This window comes from Malus domestica, chromosome 15 (genome assembly GCF_042453785.1).
Source record: "Malus domestica chromosome 15, GDT2T_hap1".
Classification (NCBI taxonomy): Eukaryota; Viridiplantae; Streptophyta; class Magnoliopsida; order Rosales; family Rosaceae; genus Malus; species Malus domestica.
In genome coordinates, this window is record NC_091675.1 from 21892345 (window position 1) to 21912738 (window position 20394).

Sequence of the window (20394 nt, forward strand, 5' to 3'; positions counted from 1 at the left end):
TCGATACTTCGCGTGTATACAAGTCAATACGAGTGAAGACGGGATATACTTTTCCATGTCCTCCATTTGTATTCCATTTTCCAAACCAATTGAAGACAGACTCGTGGACAACGAGTCGTCAATTCTCTTATCTATATAAAAAAAACAAAGGTCATTCACAAATGTGACAGTCTCATATTTTCTTGTCACAAATACTGAAAATCCAGTCACTTTTGACCCTTAAGCCCTTGGTCTTTTGTAGTCACACCTGCTTTTGCGGCCATCCTCTTCTCAGACTGCAAATTAAGACAATGCGAGAAGGATGCGGCGACGCGCGGCTTATGGTAAAACCAATAGGTGAGGGAAGGCAGCAAATTCCATACGTTCGCGCCCTTTTCTATCGGTATGAATACCTGCCAGTATGACCCGATTATATCGTATTCAGACAGACATTTCATCATACATTTCGTGGTGCCAAAAATAAAACTGTGTTTTCGAGACAGAAAGAGGGAAACAGAAACTGAAAGATGAGGAAGAAAGCGGCGTTGCTGCTGGTGCTATGGCTGGCTATGTCGATGGGGTCTTGGGGCCAAGATAAACTGAAAGGGTAAATTTCATATCTTTCTTTAGAAAACTTCTTCCTTTTTTGAATCACCTGCTCCTTTAATTTCTTGAAAAATTAATCCAACATGCATTTTCATTTATGTGAAATATTGTTCAGTAACGAAGAATACCAATCTACAGAGTTTGGTACATTGTCAAATTTTTGACCCTGAAAAACAGAAACCTGGCTCTCATACCATATTGAGAAATAAACTTTTCAGTGATTTGGAATAAAGTTACAACCTATATATATACAAGTATTACAACCAATGAGAGTAGCACTACTACATTCTAACTAACAAAACAAACTATCCAATATCTAAGTAGGATCTTTTACATCTGCATTTACATTTGTACCCACAATAGATGTGGTATGAATCGGTTGCTTTTGTACTATAACTTTTACCTATTTGAAGTGAAGCTTAGACTTTTAGATATATTGAATCAAAACTAGCCCGCATTTTCGATGTGAACGATGTACTAAGTATTGTAGATTGGTACGTAAGGAACCACTTTTGTTTGTTCATAGGAAATCTTCTATGAAAACAACGAATACCAATATATAGAATCCGGTGCAATGTTGATGTTAATTATGTGAATTCTGTGTTTGTGTGGTAGCATCAACGAAATATCGACAATGTACTAGTATTGTAGTTTGGTACACGTTGCGTATTTATTTGTGTATTTTTGTGCCCTCTATGTGTTTGATTTCTTTCATTGTTTATACTTACTTCGTAGTGTTACACATCCTACGACACTAATAGTCTAATAGTTGAAGATCTGCTATTTTTAACCACTTAACTTTGCTTTCCAATTCAGTATATCTTAGAATTTATAGCTTATGAAAATATTGGTTGTTTTATTTTGTTCTTTTATATGTTGTGTTCGTGTAGATTTGTGTGTTTGCAAATGCGAATAATTGTATGATTATTTACGTCGTGCGAGGTTCTCTTTAGGGGACTTGGACTCAAAGGTGGGGGTGCAGCCTCTAAGCCTACGGAAAGAGCAAAAAAAGTAGCCTTGGTTCAAAAGTTTATGGACGGGGCTTTATACTCTCGCAAAACATCAAATAACCAAAGCTGAAGAGTTGATGAAAGGAGCTATGGAGTACCTTTATAATGATAACACAATAAAAGATAAAGCACCCAAACTTGAAGAGTTCATGAAAGAAGCTATCAAGTTTCTTGAACAAGATATGATTGAAAAATCTGTAGAGATGATCAAAGGAGCTACGCTGTATCTTGAAAGCGATGACGAAGCCAAAGATGAAAAGAGCGGGAAAAGAGTGAAGTATCTTGAAAACGATAAAGTAGCAGCAGGAGTAAATAAAGTACGCCTGGTTGATGACTTTCTAAAAGAAGCTTTGCAATATCTTGATGCAGAACAAGAAGTCAAAGCTAAAGAGATCATTCAAGGAATTCGATTGTATGTTTCTCAATGTGACGAAATAGAAGATAAAGCAGCCTCAGTTGAGGAGATGATCCAAGCAGCTTACATTTATTGAACAAGACAATTTAGACGAAGCTGAAGATGTGATCTATGGAGCAATGACGTATCTTGACAACGACGATGATGTGAAACAATTATCAAAAGCGGGTCATGCCAAAGAAGTGAAGTAAGTATCTTGAACAAGTTAAAGCAGAAAGAGGAATAGAAAAAGGACTTTTTGTTGATGAGGTTTTGAAAGGAGCTCTGAGTTATATTGACAAGAAACAGGTAGAGCAAGCTAAAGAGATTGTTCAAGCAACCGTAATGTACGTTGCTCAAGATGACACAATGAAAGACAAAGCGGCCACATCTATGGAGATAATGGATGGAGTTTTGACGTTTCTTCAACAAGACCAAATGGACAAAGCTAAAGAGATGATCCAAGGTGCTATGGCATATCTTGAAGGCGATGAAGATGTCAAAGAAGCAGATTAGCTACTCATAGGCATGGATGTCAAAGAGCAAGATAAGTTAGTCAAAGACGTGAAAGATAAGGCTAAAACGAAAACGAAAAGAGTGAAGTATCTGGAAAATAATAAAGTAGCAGCAGGAGTAAATAAGGGGCGCTTGGTTGATGACTTTCTGGAAGAAGCTTTGACGTATCTTGATTCAGATCAAGCAGCCAAAGCTAAAGAGATCATTCAAGGAATTCGACTGTATGTTTCTCAGTGTGACGAAATAAAAGATAAGGCAGCCGCAGTTGAGGAGATGATCCAAGGAGCTTTGGCATTTATTGAACAAGACAGTTTAGACGAAGCTGAAGAGGTGATCCATGGAGCAATGACATATCTTGACAACGATGATGACGTGAAACAATTATCGAAAGCGGATCATGCCAAAGGAGTAAAGTATCTTGAACAAGATAAAGCAGAAAGAGGTATAGAAAAAGCACTTTTTGTTCATGAGGTTTTGAAAGCTCTGAGTTATATTGACAAGAAACAAGTAGAGCAAGCTAAAGAGATTGTTCAAGCAGTCGTAATGTACGTTGTTCCAGATGACACAATGAAAGACAAAGCGACCACATCTATGGACATGATGGATGGAGCTTTGACGTTTCTTCAACAAGACCAAATGGACAAAGCTAAAGAGATGATCCAAGGTGCTATGACATATCTTAAAGGCGATGAATATGTCAAAGAAGCAGATAAGCTACTCAGAGGCATGGATGTCAAAGAACAAGATAAGCTAGTCAAAGGCGTGAAAGAGAAGGCAGAAGCGAAAGCGAAGAGTCAAATTTCTTGAAAATGAGATATAAGAGCAGTAGTTAGATTTACCTACTTTAGCATTTTGCCATGTTTTTGTCTTTCTTGGATATTAAGTTTTGTGCGATTCATAACGTGAATAAAGTGTTCTAGTTAATTTGTTTTGGGCTAATAACATTTTATTCCATCCATAATTAGTATATATTTCAAGTTTTTGAAGTCATTTTATTTAGGGAAATACCAAAAAATAGGACAATTTTTCAATCTTGGGATAGAAATAGGACATTTCGAATATGCACACGCCAAACACAACAATCAGACAGAAATATGATTTTTCTTACATCTTGAAATGACTTAATTGCCCTTTATATAAATAGGTTATTTCCTCCAATTTTCTAATTTCTCTCTCTCTACACTCTCTCTCCCTCCTCTCTCTTCTTTCACTTTCTCCCTCACGCACTCTCTCTCCCCTTCTTACTGTGCACACATGGTGCACTGTCATCCCGACCAACACCTTCCAAATCGAAGCCACCACCAATTTCATCTCGTCTTCATGAGTCCAAAACACCTAGCCTTGTCATGAATCTCATCCTGATCATTGGGATCAAAACTCAAGCAGACCGCGAGTTTTCTGGTCATTTTCCAACAACACGGCAAACAACTGAGGCTCTAGACCACCACCACTGGACTCGCATTGAGGTGGGAACAAAGCCCAGCCATTAAATTCTGGTGTTTTGTTGGATAATTTTTTCAAGATTTGCTCACTGTAGGTACACAACATGAACATGATATGCTCACATATTTGAGCCAACCCAAAAATCCAGAGCTAACAACTCTCTTTTCGAAATCAGAAAAATGACGTCATCACCTGTGACGTCACCACCATATACACTATAGGCACACCACATGCACATCATATGTACAGTACATGCACATAATATGTACATAGCTGGAGATTGAGCTACGAGCTACTTTTCACATTAATAAGAAATTTTAACGGCAACCTATTGGTATAGTGGATACAATTAAAACATAATTGTTACGTATATAAGGTTACATTAGCAGTTTGAAAAGTCTTGTTACGTATATCAATCACCGCTTAACTGTGCACGTGGAAAACATGATACTTGTTGTCGTTATTTCATGGACACGCATGATCCTTAACGTCCTCTAAGCTTTTTCTTAATTTTGTTTTTCGTCGAGGCCAACTAGGTTGTGGTCATACTTGCTAAATTCTGGGGCATAACATACGTGCATCATAACTAGTGAACATTCTCGCTTCTCATATTAAGATGTAGCCATGCACACCATATGCACACCACATGCATATTATGAAAAAAATTTCACAAATTTTTGCAATTGGACACTTGAACCAGAAATTGTTCCATCCCAGTTTTGTAGCACGTCAAAACTTGAAATTTATTCCACAATCCATAGGCCCCAACATGAAACACAAACCCTAAGTTAACTTCTAAGTATTAATTCATCTAATTTCGAAGAGAGTGAAGTCCAAAGATTGAGAAGAATGAGCTGGGTTTTGGGTTGACCTCATACATCTGATTTCAAACAAAGGGATGCGAGAGAGAGGTGAGAAGAAAGCTGTTGTACCATATTGTTTGTTTTGGTCGGAAAATTCTATTTTTTTCCTGCGACTGAAGTTTCGACAGGCATAGTAAGGTAGGGTGTTTAGTTCCAAGTTCCTTCATCAATGATTTATGGAATAAATGAGTTGTTTATAAGATGAATTAATACTTAGAAGTTAAATTAGGGATTGTGTTTCATGTTGGGGCCTATGGATTGTGGCATAAATTTCAAGTTTTGACATGCTACAAAACTGGGATGGAATAATTTATGGTTTAGGTGTGTAAACATTTTTTCGTAATGTGCATGTGGTGTGTATATGGTGTGTATGGCTATATCTTACTATGAAAAGCGGGAATGTTCACTAGTTATGATGCACGTATGTTGTGCCCTGGAATTTAACGAGTATGACCACAACCTAGTTGGCTTGGGCAAAATAAATAAATAAATAAAGCTTAAAGGACGTTAAGGATCCTGTGTGTCCATGAAATAACGACAACAAGCATCGTGTTTTCCACGTGCACGGTTAAGCGGTGATTGATATACGTAACAAGACTTTTCAAACTGCCACTATAACCTTATATACGTAACAATTATGTTTTAATTGTATCCCCTATACTAATAGGTTGTTGTTAAAGTTTTTTATTAATGCGAAAAGCAGTTCGTTGCTTGATCTCCAGTTTTGTGCATATCAAGTGCATGTAATGTACATATGATGTGCATGTGATGTGCCTATAGTGTATATGGTGGTGACGTCACAGGTGATGACGTCATTTTTTTCTAATTTCGAAAAAAGAGCTGTGAGTTTTGGGTTTTTGGGTTGGCTCAGATCTTTGAGCATATCATGTGCACGTCGTGTACATACATTGAGCAAATCCTGAAAAATTCATCCAACAAAACACTAGCATTTAATGACTGGGCTTTGTTCCCACCCTCGATGCAAGTTCAGTGGTGGTGGTCTCGAGCCCCGGTTGTTTGCCGTGTTGCCGGAAAAGTCGCAGCCTGTTTGAGTTTTGATCCCAACAGTCGGGGATGAGATTCATGACAAGGCTATGTGTTTTGGACTTGTGAGGACGAGATGAAATTAATGGTGGCTTCAATTTGGACGATGTTGGTCGGGATGATAGTGCATCGTGTGTGCACAGTGAGAAGGGGATAGAGAGAATGCGTGAGGGAGAAAGTGAGAGAAGAGAGAGAGGAAGGGAGAGGGAGAGTAGAGAGAGAAACATGCATGGCTGTTTTGTCATATTTTTGTCCCAAAATTAAGAAATTGTCCCATTTTGGAGTATTTCCCTTTTATTTATGTCTTTTGTCTATTTGATCATTTAATCATCCTTTAAACGAATGCCTTAATGGACTTGGAGAGACCAGTATTCAAGTTGCGTATAAACCATATATACTTGCACAATTATGACTAAATTATGTATCTAGTTGTCGTTCTGAGATATGTAACATCGACTAAGGAGAAGTCAAAACTTGATTAAGACTATTTTTAGTCTATGTGGTGCCATTGTCTTTCAAGTTAACCCAACAATGAGTCCTACATCCCATGAGTGTTGAGTCACCGAATTAACGACAGACTAGAAGTTCAAACAGTTAAAAGGCATAAATTAGAAGAGAATGCTTTTGTTTTTGGTTTGAGTTATGATATATTCTTCTCAATAAGATGAACTTATAGGTGTACAACCCTAACATAAAAGGAAAGAAAACTAATTACAAGTGATTGCATGGGATTACATATCAATTAGGGATCCTATCTAAAATACAAAAGTCTACACTCCCCCTCAAGTTGGTGCATATATGTCGCTCATGCCCAACTTGTGTAAGAAACTTGAAAACTTGTGACTCGAAACAGCTTTTGTGAGGATATCTGCCAACTGATCTTCTGTTCTTATCGCCGGTACTTCAATTATTTTCTCTTCCAATTTTTCTTTGATGAAGAACCGATCAACTTCAACATGCTTTGTTCTATCATGTTGTACCGGATTATGTGCAATGTCACGAGCAGCTTTATTATCACAAAATAATTTCATGGGCTGATCATGTTGTATACCCAAATCGCTTAACAGAAGCTTAAGCCACAAAATTTCACAAATCCCCAAAGCCATACCTCTGTATTCTGCTTCTGCACTAGAACGGGCAACCACATTCTGTTTCTTACTTCTCCATGTAACCAAGTTACCCCCAACAAACGTAAAGTAACCTAATGTTGAGCGTCTATCATTAATGGAACCTACCCAGTCTGCATCAGTATAATCTTCAACACTAAAGTGATTATTCTTCTTAAACAAAATTCCTTTGCCTGGACTTCCCTTCAAATATCGCAATATTCTCATCACGGCATTCATATGTTGTTCTCCAGGATCATGCATGTATTGACTCACTACACTCAAGGCATAAGCAAGGTCCGGTCTTGTGTGTGCCAAATACATCAAACGGCCTACTAACCTTTGGTATCTTCCTTTGTCATCTGGTACTTAATTAGGATCAACACTAAGCTTCAATCCTTCTTCTAATAGTGTAGCTACTGGCTGACAAGCTGACATGCCAGTTTCGTGCAACAAATCAATAATATACTTCCTCTGAGACAAGAAAATTCCAGAACTGCTTCTCGACACCTCAATCCCTAAAACATATTTCAGGGATCCAAGGTCTTTCATTTCAAATTCTGTAGACAGGTATCTTTGCAAGGCCGCACGTTCTTTCGGATCATTACCTGTTACCACCATATCGTCTACATACACAATAAGTGCAGTAAGCTTCCCATTCTGTCTTTTCAGGAACAAGGTATGATCAGAGTTACTTTGTCTGTAACCAAATGCTCTCATAGATTTTGTGAATCTTCCGAACCATGCTCGAGGGGACTGCTTCAAGCCATACATGTATTTCTTCAACCTGCACACTTTTCTTTTGTATTTATCTGGAGCATTACATCCCGGTGGAAGATCCATATAAATCTCTTCTGTCAAGTCTCCATGCAAGAAGGCGTTCTTCACATCGAACTGTTGTAAGGGCCAATTAAGATTTGCAGCCAAGGACAACAAAACACGAACTGTGTTGATCTTGGCTACATGTGTAAATGTATCTGTGTAGTCGATTCCATATTTTTGAGTGTATCCTTTTGCTACCAGTCTTGCCTTGAAACGATCCACCGTCCCATCTGCTTTGTATTTCACAGTATAGACCCATTTGCATCCCACAGGTTTCTTGCCAGCTGGCAAATCTGTGATCTCCCAGGTAGCATTCTTTGTCAAAGACTTCAACTCTTCACTCATTGCTACTTGCCAACGTGGATCAGTTAAAGCCTCATGCACACTGTTAGGAATAGATACAGTAGATAATTGATGCACAAACGACTTATTTGATTCTGACAGGTGACTGGTAGACACATAATTACTTAATGGGTATAACACACTAGACTCAGGGTTGAGCTTACTCACCGGATACCTAGTTTTGCATTTAGGGTCGGCTTTATAAGTAAGTTTAGGAATACCTCGGTTGACGCGATCAGGGAGACAACGTGGTGGTGGTGCATCCGGGATCGAAGACGATTGATTATGGTTATTGGGACTCAAGATCAACTGTGAGGTAATTGGCGACACAGGGTTGTCCAGTGGTGAGGAAACTGGCAGTGAGCTATCAGGCAGTGAGTTATCTGGCGATGTTGACTCGTCCCTTTCAAGGTTTTCAACATTGTTTCCATGTGAATGATCACCACTTGTCTCCAAGACATTACCACTTAATTCCAATTCATTCACATCATTATTTTCGTGGGAATGATCACCACTTATTTCCAAGACATCACCACTTAAATCCAAATCATTCACTCTATCTATATCTGGAATAGTATAATCAAGAGTTTGAACTTCTTTCTGATTCTCCCCCTGAAGTGAAGACTCATGATTGGCAAAGTACATATCATTCTCATGAAACGCAACATCCATAGTGACAAACAACTTATTCGTCAGTGGGTGATAACAACGGTATCCTTTCTGCCTTGATGCATACCCCACAAACACACATCGTAAGGCTCGAGGTTCAAACTTACTTCGCTGTTGTTTATGAAGATGAACGAAGGCTATATAACCAAACACATGAGATGGAAGATTAGGGACTGCAGGAGCATCAACATGTGAAGAAAGTGCCTGAAGGGGTGTCTGAAAAACAACCGATCGGGATGGAACACGATTAATAAGATACGCAGCTGAGGTGAGAGCTTCTCCCCAATAGGATAACGGGAGACGAGCCTCGAGTAAAGAAGCACGAACAACCTCCAGAAGCTGACGGTTCTTGCGTTCGGCAACCCCATTTTGTTGTGGAGTATATGGACATGTAATTTGATGAACAATCCCATGATGATCAAGAAAGGCACGAAGTTCATAGTTAACATATTCGCCACCATTATCACTCCTGAGAACCTGTATTTGTGACTTATATTGTACTTGTACCATTTTGTAAAACTGTTGAAACAAAGAAGTAACTTCACCTTTGGATTTCATCAAACAAACCCAAGTCATACGTGTGCAGTCATCAATAAAAGTAACGAACCAATGAGCACCACCAAATGTAGTAGTTTTAGATGGACCCCAAACATCAGAATGAATTATCATAAATGGAACAAAACTTTTATTCAAATTGGATGGAAACGAAGCACGATGACTTTTAGCTAGTTCACAAACACCACATTTAAAGCTAGAAATATCATGCTTAACAAATAGGCTAGGAAACAACCTCCGTAGATAGCCGAAAGAAGCATGTCCAAGTCGATGATGCCACAACCAAACCTCCAAAGCTTTATTCCTATCCCCCAGATTTCCGTCCACTACAAGAGCGTGAGTCAACATTCGAGAACTGTTTGATGTCAGCTCCAAGTAGTAGAGCTTCCCTTTCCTAATACCATAACCAATCGTCTTGCGAGTCCGAATGTCCTTAAAAACACAAAAAGAAGGCCAAAAAATCACAAGACAATGCAGGACGACAGTTATTTGAGTAACAGATAATAAATTATAGTCAAGAGAATGCACAACAAGTACGGTATCAAGTCTAAGGGTATCTGAAAGAGAGACGGTTCCTTCCCCGATAACAGGGGTAAGATTACCATTGGCGACACTGACGACAGTTTTGGTGGATGGTTTTAGGGTTTATACCTGTCTAGAATCACAAGTCATATGTTCAATAGCACCAGAATCAATTATCCATGTATTATTCGTAGCAGAGGTAGAAACCTTTAAAGCCTTACCATTGTTACCTGTATTAGCAGAATCATAAGTCCAGACTGCCATTCCCAAGCAACTTCAATCAATACGTCACTCGGTGATTGATAAAGACCAAATTTCCAAGCAAACCAAGCCCAAAAAGTGTCAATTTGCACGGGCCACCAAGAAAGAAGCCCAACAACCACAAAGAACCAATTAGTGGTAATAAACCGAAAAAAAACCAATCAATAATGTCGTGCCCGTGTGGGCCAAAAAATAAAAAAATTTGTTTTCCTTTTCCCTTTTTTTTCTTTCTTCCGGTTTCTTCTTTTTTTTTTTATTTATTTTTAAACCTTTTCTTTTCCCTTTTCCTATTCTGACAAACAATTGCAGAACTTTTCGTAGAACTTTCGCACAGAACCACTTCAATGCAAAGAAAAACTGCAGAAGCTCATTAAACGACGGAACGAAAAACAACAATTGGCGAGTGTGGATATGTAGTAGAGCGTGGCTGGCTATCGGGTCTGGGACTTTGAAGAAGCAGTCGTGGTAGGCAGACAGCATGAGTTGCAAACGGCGGGTACGGTTCAGGTGCGGCGCGGCACGGTGGTACGATGGCGAGAGTGCAGATGTGACTGTTGTAGCAGCAACCTGTAAGTTTTTTGTGGACTATTCGATCTTGGGCAGCCGGATGGCCCAACTGATTCTGGTAGGTGGATGTAGAGATCGGTGCGGTAGACTCGGGTCCAGCAACGACGGCGTCGCTCGCTGGTCGGACGACGCGCTGCACGAATGGTGGTTCTGGGTTCTCGGTCAGCAACGACGGCGTCGCTCGCTGGTCGGACGGCGCTGCACAACTGGCTGCGCGGCTGATTTCGTTTTTTTTTTTTTTCTAACCTAGGCTCTGGTGCCAAGAAGAGAATGCTTTTGTTTTTGGTTTGAGTTATGATATATTCTTCTCAATAAGAGGAACTTATAGATGTACAACCCTAACATAAAAGGAAAGAAAACTAATTACAAGTGATTACATGGGATTACATATCAATTAGGGATCCTACCTAAAATACAAAAGTCAACAAAATTGATATGGTTTCTAAAGATTATTGTACAATTTGGAAAAATTAAAATCAGATAATCCATTTTCGAATCAATTATTTCATATGCAAACATGGGTTAAAAATTTGAATTTTGACAAGTTGTTTTTCCATCAATCAAAAGTTCATCCCCTCTAATGAGTTCAATTTCTCAAAAACCGTTGATTTTTTTTATATTGTATATATGCGCCCCGACTTGTATTTTCATTCTGATATGGTTGGAAATGCAAAAGTAAAATCAAAATCCGACTTATTAAATTGTCCCTAGATAATAAACTTGTGTTAATTCAATCTAGAAAAGGTTGTCTTCAAAAAACGTCACTTGACACTTTAAAAGTCAAATCGCGTCTCACTTGACCATGTTAGAGGTTTCAACCTTTCCTTATAGTATATCAGCTCAGGTCATCTGCCTTACAATTTCATGTGAATCTTGTGGTAGTACTTTGGAGTCTGGAGGCCACTATTTGAAAAAGCGGTATGGACAGCTGCGTAGGTGAGACTTAAGCTATAGGCAAAGGCCGGACGCTTTGATTAGGGTCTGGGCGTTTAGAAAATCGATAGTCTTTAGGCTGTCCTAGGCAGCTTTAGGCGGCCTTAGGAGGTTTTTTTTTTTATTATTTCATTTTACCTGTTTTTAGCTTAAAGGATTGGAAATTTTGTAAAATTACTTTGGACTTTCAGTCGTACTACTTTATTATTTATATATCCTTCTATGTTGCATTTATATTTCCAAATACAATTTTATAATATATAAATATATTTTATATATTTAAGTAATTGTATAAGTAATCACTTATTTATGTTTTATTATTATGTTATAAGTTTAATATAAAAAAAAACTGCCTAGGTCCCTGCCCTAATTTTTTTTGAACAAAAATATTATATGCATTAAGTGGGGGAGTAAGATAAGCTTCACAATGAGCTGACAATAATATGATTTAAATTCATCTTTGACGAGAGTTGAATCTAGAATATCTCACTTACAAGTGAAGATGAATACCACTATACCGTAGTACTAATGCTTTTTAGAGCATTCAATTTTATTTTTGGGTGAATGAGTAATTAAATCTTTCAAAATGTGGGAATCACATACTCTAAACTCACAAGTAATCTTTTTTCAGCCGTTAAAGAAAATCATGGAGAATTTATCATTAATAGTCAAAATATAATAATTCATAAATGTCAATTTTTGTTAAATCTTTCAAATATGACCTAAAATTGATGTCAATTGACCAAAGTACCCTCAAAGTTATAAACCAGCACCACATCAGATGTGGTTTTATTTTCCTGTTCTTTCTTGCTTTCTTGTTCCGTTTATTTTTTAGGGTTTTGATTTTTCCATATCTCATTCCGAGAAAGCAGAAAGAAAGAAAAGAGATTTGATACAACAAATTGTCTAATTCAAATATTAATTGTCGAAAACCTACACCCGAGATTATGATGAAAATTTCACAAAACTAATATCTGTATAGCAATGTGTGATAATCAATTGGTATTTTTTACTGCAACTTCTGCATTTTTTTTCTAAATAGTATTATTCCAGTATTCGTTTGGATGGAAATTGACAATACGAACTCATGACATTCGGCAGATGTGATCCGAATTTAGAGTGCACGCATATTTGGATCAGTTTAATGGTTTTTCCATGACTCCCCAGCAATTAATAATTAATAATGTATTAATTTATTCTTCAACTTTCATACTTAAGAATATTTGCAATGGGCAGTTAACATATATTCATGGTGCTTGGCTTGTTCGACAATAAATTTTTCAGTGTGATCGGTACACGGGATAATACATCATGTGTCACTGTACAAATTATGAGATATGTGTGCTAAAAAGTTAATAATTCCAGTTTGCAATGATTCCCGTTTGCAGCTTTTTGTCTCTGGCCTCCTTGACGCGATGCATAAGATTCAAAAGGGTGTTGGCTTGTAGTTGTAATTAGATATTATTTTCTAGGGCAATTGGGTCTATTTAAGTGTCTTTTTCACCGTCATTCAGTACTACGGTCTGATGGTATTCCTCTTCGCTTAAAAGTGATAGATCTTAGGTTCGAATCTCGTAGATAGCGAATTCGATACCAAATTAGGCTGTCTATTATGTGACTTAACCGAACTCTCAAATATCATTGTACTAAAAAAAAAAGTATCTTTTTGGCCACATTTGAAATTTTTTTATAAAAATTGACATTTATAAATACATGCGTTACATTTTGACCATAAACGGTAGAGCACATCACTTGTTAACTTGAAATCGTAATATCAATGTCGTCTCTAACTACTCAAAACTTTTGAGACCTATCCAACTCAAACTAATGATTTTTAGGTCTCAGTTTGAGACCCCACAAATTTATATTGTTTAGAAGTTAGTTGGTAAACTGGATTGAAAAGTTCTGTAATTTTACTGTTTAGAAGGTACTAAACTAGGAAGGGGCTCTTTGCATTTTTATTTGAGTCCTTAATTAATTTTACTGTTTATAAGGTACTAAACTAGGAAGGGGCTCTTTGCATTTTTATATGAGTCCTTAATTAATTTTACTGTTTATAAGGTACTATATTAGGAAGGGCTCTTTGCATTTTTATCTCAGTCCTTAATTTGTATTTGGATGACTATGAATAAAGATAAAGGCCGCTAGTACTATGCCAAGACCCGCAAAGACTAACGATCGACAAAAATGATAATACGGACAAAATGAAATGTCACTAGCATGAGTAGAGTCTACAAAATCTAGAATCGTAGACCACCAGTAATAAGCATAACTATTTGTCCAAATGAAGCTAAAACATCTGCAACCTAAATTGCTTCTCTATAAATATGTGTACACAATCGCATTTGATGAAGTAGCCAGAGACAATTCTTCCAATCCACCATAAAAACCCACGAGACCGCATTAAGAGTCTTATAAGGATAGTGAATAAAAAAATGGAGTCTGCTTCAACTGATAAATGTTTCAAATCTCTAACCCCAAGTTATAAGCACAACCTCAATGGAAGCAAGAATTTATGAAACCACTGAACTTGCAAATTTTGCATTTGATTCAAAGTACCAAGTGCCCCACCTCCAATAAGCAAAAAATTCCCCCAAACTTAGCACGTTCGTTGGCACAAGACACAATCAATGTTAACCTTGAGCCACCAACCATTGACAACTTCTAGACGACTGGAATAAAGGATGGAGCCACAATAGAAAACGGCAAGATATCCAATAAAAAGGGTTGAGACTGAGCCATTGGCATAAAGGATGACCTCCAATAGAAAGGGTTGAAACCCAGCCACATCGAGGATTTTTTATAAGGGAAAAAGGAACCAATCCTCTATGCGAGAAGTGAGCACACATGAAGATAGCCACTAGAGTGGAAGAGAAGTGACTAATTTTTCATAAATGATAACCTCCAATAGAAAGAGTGACTACTTATATAGTTATACTTAATACACACACACACACACTTGTATTTGGAACTATAAATAAAAAATAGAGGGACTGTAAATGCAAAATAGAAGGATTTAACACACACACACTTGTATTTGGAACTATAAATGCAAAATAGAAGGATTTAACACACACACACACACACACTTGTATTTGGAACTATAAATGCAAAATAGAAGGATTTATAAATTAGAAAGTAGTACAATTGATGGAAGAGAAGTGACTATTTTTTCATAAATGATAACCTCCAATAGAAAGAGTGACTACTTATATAGTTATACTTGATACACACACACACACACACACACACACTTGTATTTGGAACCATAAATGCAAAATAGAAGGATTTATAAATTAGAAAGTAGTACACACTTGTATTTGGAACCATAAATGCAAAATAGAAGGATTTATAAATTAGAAAGTAGTACAATTGATTGAATACATTAAATAAAATATGTATTCAGAGTTATTTACAAGAAAATTATCTTTGAATTCTTAATCTTAAAAAAAATTAAAAAGGAATTGTCTAGCCACCTAACGACTTCGCTGATTTTCTAAACTTGTAAACCCTAATCGTGGCAACTAGCCTTCGCCTAGGCCATTTTTTCGAATAGTGCTCCAGCCTGACTTTTTTTTTTTTTTTTTTTTTGAAATAGAACCAAGGCCGAAGCCAAAACAGCAGGAGAGCCAACGAGTGGCGAACACCAAATAGGCACAAAGATAAAAGACGATGAAAGGGGATACAAACAAGCAGACACTACAACCAGGTTGAGTGTCTCCCCAACCACCGCAACCATAACTCAAGGCGGACAAGGAAGACCATCCTTATTCAGAATGTGCACCAACGAAGATGGGGGTCTGTCAACCCAAACCCGATCACACATCTCCGGGCAGCCAACCGACGCAAGAAAGTCCGCCGAAGAATTGGCTGATCTTGGAACCCAAGACCAGCGACATAACTGGAAAGCTTCACTCAACTGCTTGACCCGAGCCAAGATAGGAAAAGCCTCCCAACTGCCAGAATCCAAATCGCCAGAAAGACAAGAAATGGATTCACGAGAATCCGACTCCAAAATGACTGAGCAACAACCCAATTCGGAACCCAATTCACAGCCACGCAATAACGCACAAGCTTCAGCCGCAGCTACATTGGGGGACAAGATAGCATACCTCGCAGCCGCCACAAAACTCCCCCCCTCCGCACGCAGGACCACCCCAGCAAAACCTGATTTAGACACCTTAGACCAGCTAGCATCTACATTGATTTTAATGAAATGAGATGTTGGAGGGATCCACCGAGGAACCAAAATCTGCCTAGCTGGAACCACCAGTCTCCCAATCTGCAAAAAACCCCCTGCCTCCCAGTAAGACCCGACAGCAAAGGCAACTTCCTGCAAGACGGACATAGGATTAATGAGGACTTGATTGAAAACAAAGTTGCATCGAGCTTTCCAAATACTCCAGCAAGTGAAAGCAACATATGATTGAACCCATTTCACTTCAGCCGAAGACCCCAGAGAAAGAGTGAACACAGCCTGCAACCAACTCGCCCACGAAGTAATACCCTCCCTAGCCACCCGATAGTTAAGAGCACCGCCAAACCAAATAGCTGCTACCCACGGACACAGGAGAAATAAATGCTCCATAGATTCATCATGGCAAAGACAAATGGGACACACTGGGGAAGGGGATGATCGTCGACGGAAGAGCACCGCTCTAGTGGGCAGGGCCTGATGCAAGGATAACCAAAAGAAATGACGGAGTTTATGAGGCCCTCTCAAATTCCATACCATGCGCCATAACTGCCTCGGAACCAAGCGAGCACCAAGCTGGCGTTGATCCCGGAACCCAACAGACCTAGACTGCAGCCAGTGGTAGCCCGATCGAACTGAGTACCGCCCATTCTTACTCACATCCCAAACTAGACGATCTTTCCGACAAAGATCACCAAGGGGGGTAATACTGATAGCATGTTGCTCCACATCCGATAGAAACTCCTGCAAAAAACTAATATCCCACAAATGAGTCTCCGGCCGAATAAGAGACTGAACCCGCAAGCTAGGAGTAACTGCAACCTCCCCAAGCGGTACCGAATGCCCCACAGGTAAAGATGGGAGCCAGCGGTCCACCCAAACACGCACATCCGCACCACTCATGATTTTCCAATGAGAACCATTCCGTAAAACCTCTCTACCAACCAGAATACTACTCCAAGCCCAGGAAGCCCTCCCACCTTTTTTGGCATCCCAAAATGAACAGTACGAAAAATAACGAGCCTTAAGAACTCGGGCCCAGAAGGAATTCGGTTCAGTGATCAACCGCCAACACTGCTTAGCCAACAAAGCGTCATTAAATTCACCGAAATTCTGAAAACCCAAACCTCCCATCATCTTCGGAAGACCAAGAACAGCCTTAGAAACCCAATGTGTCTTCCTCCTGTCCCCAAGACTACCCCACCAGAAACCAGCCACCAAAGCATCCAACTCCTGACAGACTATTGCGGGAAATTTAAAAATGTGCATCGGGTAGGCAGGGATAGCTTGAACCACAGCCTTGATCAGACTTCTTTCCCAACTCGGGATAAAGTACACTGTTTCCAACCTTGCAACTTACCCAGAATTTTGCCTTTAATATAGGCTCCAGCCTGACTTAGGGTTGAACATCATACATCGTGTTTTCAAATTCACAAATCTTGCATTTTAGGCCTTCAACCTACTGATAAGCTGGGTCTCAACCTAACCCTAACCACCAATACAAGCCATCCTAGGATTCTATCTCTATTGAAATTGTAGTAATCAATTAGGTACTACAGTTTAGTGACATTTCTATTTACTTGTAAATGATAGAATTCAATTTTATAATTGTGCTGAGTTTGATACTCAATAACTAGCTGGTTGTTTTGCTTAACCAAATTCCTGTCTCTGTAATAAAATAGGGGTTTTTGAACTTTAATCCTCGAAAAAGATTAAAATTCAATAAAAACCTTGTGTTAGATTGGATATTGATTTTAGTCCTCTAATGTGTACTTAATTAAAATTCATGTTATATTTTTGTTTACTATTTAATAGATATCACTTTAAAATTAAAATTTATTATTATACACATTTTAATTCATTAATTTTTTTTACTGCCTCTAATTATTGTACCTAAACGTCGGTATTATAATATATTTTACTAAATTAGTGTACCGAAATATCCATACCTAAATATATTGTAGTGAATTAGTGGCACATAAGAAAATATGCAAAAATATAAGTGTACCAAAAAAATTTGTACCTAAATATATGTTACTAAACTAGTGTACCGAAATGTCGGTACCTAAATATATTATAATACACAGTGTACCAAAATGACCGTACCTAAACATATTATACTAACCTAGTGTACCGAAATGTTCGTACTTAAATATATTGTAATGAATTAGTGGCACATAAGAAAATATGCAAAAACATAAGTGTACTTAAAATCTCTACAAAAATATTTTCTTACAAAAAGATACTTACCATAATGAGAATTAAAATTTATAATATTTTCATACAATTTGTTGTAGCCTATTTTATCTGACAAGCGGAAGGGAGCCGGTGGCAAGGAGAAGAGAGAAGAGAGATTTGAGAGAGATGATTTGTAGAATTAGTGCCTTTATTTATAGTAGTAAAGGAGAGAAGAAATTCCTTCATCCCCAAGGAATACAAGTTGTAATAGGAAATGATAACTAAAATAAAATCTAATCTAGGATTTACACAATCATACTTAAACTAGGAAAGTTTACAACACTCCCCTTTGAGTGTGTAAATACTCAAGGTAGATTTAGCATAATGCAGAAGTTGAGGAAGTCGACTCGTCGGCATTGATTCTTAAGGAATAACGCTTATTCTAAAAAAGGTAGGAACTTGCATAAGTAAGTGAGTCTCACTACAAAACCCTAAGTTTATGGCAAAAACCCCGATGAGGGACAAAATCCATAGTCTAAGGAAAAATGTGTGAGAAATGCAAAGTCAAAAGAAACGTCTATAAGACGTCTTCAGGGATATAACCAGCCCAAGATGGGTGCCTCGTTAAAACCTAGTTAGGTAGCAAAAACCCAATGGGAAAAATGCTCATAATCGTAGGGAAAAAGAATACATTAAGATCAAGCAAGTATCTTCAGGATACTCCCCCTGAGTTTGACACAATTCCAAAGAGAAATAGAATTGTTACAACTCATAAAGTTTACGCATACCAATTCCATGAACAAGCTTCTGATACGTCTTATTCGACAGTGATTTGGTGAAGAGATAGGCCAGATTGTATTGTGAACGGATTTGCATGACTTCAATCTTCTAATGCTCTTGTTGTTGATGTGAAAATAACTTCGACGCAATGTGCTTGGTGTTGTCTCCTTTGATGTAACCATGCTTGAGTTGTTCGATGCATGCTACGTTGTCTTCAAAGATCGTCTTCGGGATATCAACGGCAGGGTAAAGATTGCATGAGCTTCGAATATGGCCCACAACTGCTCTTAACCAAAAGCATTCTCGAGTTGCTTCATGTAAGGGGAGAATTTTAGCATGGCTAGACGAAGTGGCAACTAAGGGCTGTTTAGTTGACCTCCAAGAAAATGTGATGCCTCCAACGGTAAAGACATAACTCGTTTGAGAACGCACCTTGTGCGGATCAGATAAGTATCATGCATCCGCATAACCAACGAGGCGAGGATTGACTCGAGACCAAAGGTGCGACATCACTCGAGGATCTATAGGGATAGAACAAGCCTAAATTCGTAGTACCCTTAAGGTAACGAAAGATGTCTTTCACGCCAATCCAGTGTTTGCGTGTAGGTGCATTACTGTATCTTACCAAAAGATTAACAACGAAGGAGATGTCAGGTCTAGTGCATTGACCTAAGTACAATAAACCGCATATCGCACTTAGATAAGGAACTTCAGGCTCCAAAATCTCTCCATCATCCTCTTTCGGACGGAAGGGATCTCGTTTTGCATCTAACAATTAAACGACCATAGGAGTACTTGAAGGTTTTGCTTTATCTTCATTAAAGCGGCGCAACACCTTTTGGGTGTAGTTCAATTAATGTACTAGAATTCCATCTGAACAGTGCTCTATCTCGAGACCAAGACAGTATCGAGTCTTACCTAGATCTTTCATCTCAAATTCCGACTTCAGGTGCACGACAGTTCTCACGAGCTCTTTAGGAGTTCTGATGAGATTCATGCCATCGACATATACTACAACAATCGTAAATCCAGAATGTGACTTCTTAATGAACACATAAGGGCATAGTTCGTTGTTTACATATATCTGACTAGTCAAATACTCACTCAGACGGTTATACCACATTCTTCCGGATTATTTCAAACCATAGAGTAAAAGCCTTAGCCGAATTAAGAGCGTGTTCCAAGGTTTGGAAATATTTGAACCAATCAATGTAATTCCTTCGAGAACTTTCATATAAATTTCTGTATCAAGATCCCCATAGAGATACGCAGTTACTACGTCCATCAGCTACATACTCAGTTTTTCAGAAACTACCAAACTGATAAGGTAGCGAAAAGTAATCACATCTATAACGGGTGAATAAGTTTCGTCATAGTCAATCTCGAGACGTTGTGAGAAGCCTTGTGTAACAAGACAAGTTTTGTAACACACAATTTTGTTCTTCTCATTACGCTTCCGAACGAAAACCCACTTGCAGCCAACGGGCTTCACATGTGGAGGAGTAGGAGCTACAGGTCCAAACACCTTACGTTTCGCAAGCGAATTGAGCTCGACTTGGATTGCTTGTTTCTAATTTGACCATTCAGTTCTACATGAACATTCATCAAT

General features: G+C 38.3%; 1 protein-coding gene across 2 annotated transcripts; it reads left to right on the top strand.

The window, feature by feature from the left end:
- The first annotated feature begins 348 nt into the window (after positions 1–348).
- Positions 349–11075, top strand: LOC139192579 (uncharacterized). Of its 2 annotated transcripts, none has more exons than XR_011576782.1 (2): positions 349–586; positions 10442–11075. XR_011576782.1 is itself a non-coding variant. In XM_070814823.1 (2 exons), exon 2 carries the CDS (start codon positions 2518–2520, stop codon positions 3310–3312), a length of 795 nt encoding a protein of 264 aa, XP_070670924.1. In that variant the 5' UTR covers positions 362–586; positions 1476–2517; the 3' UTR covers positions 3313–3466. The 2 variants fall into 2 exon arrangements, 1 of the variants encoding a protein (XP_070670924.1); XM_070814823.1 differs by lacking the exon at positions 10442–11075 and adding an exon at positions 1476–3466 and having other exon boundaries at positions 362–586.
- The last annotated feature ends 9319 nt before the right edge of the window (positions 11076–20394 follow it).

Excerpts from the sequence above, each read along its gene's own strand:
- LOC139192579 (XM_070814823.1), top strand. The coding sequence starts at position 2,518 with ATGGATGTCAAAGAGCAAGATAAGTTAGTCAAAGACGTGAAAGATAAG.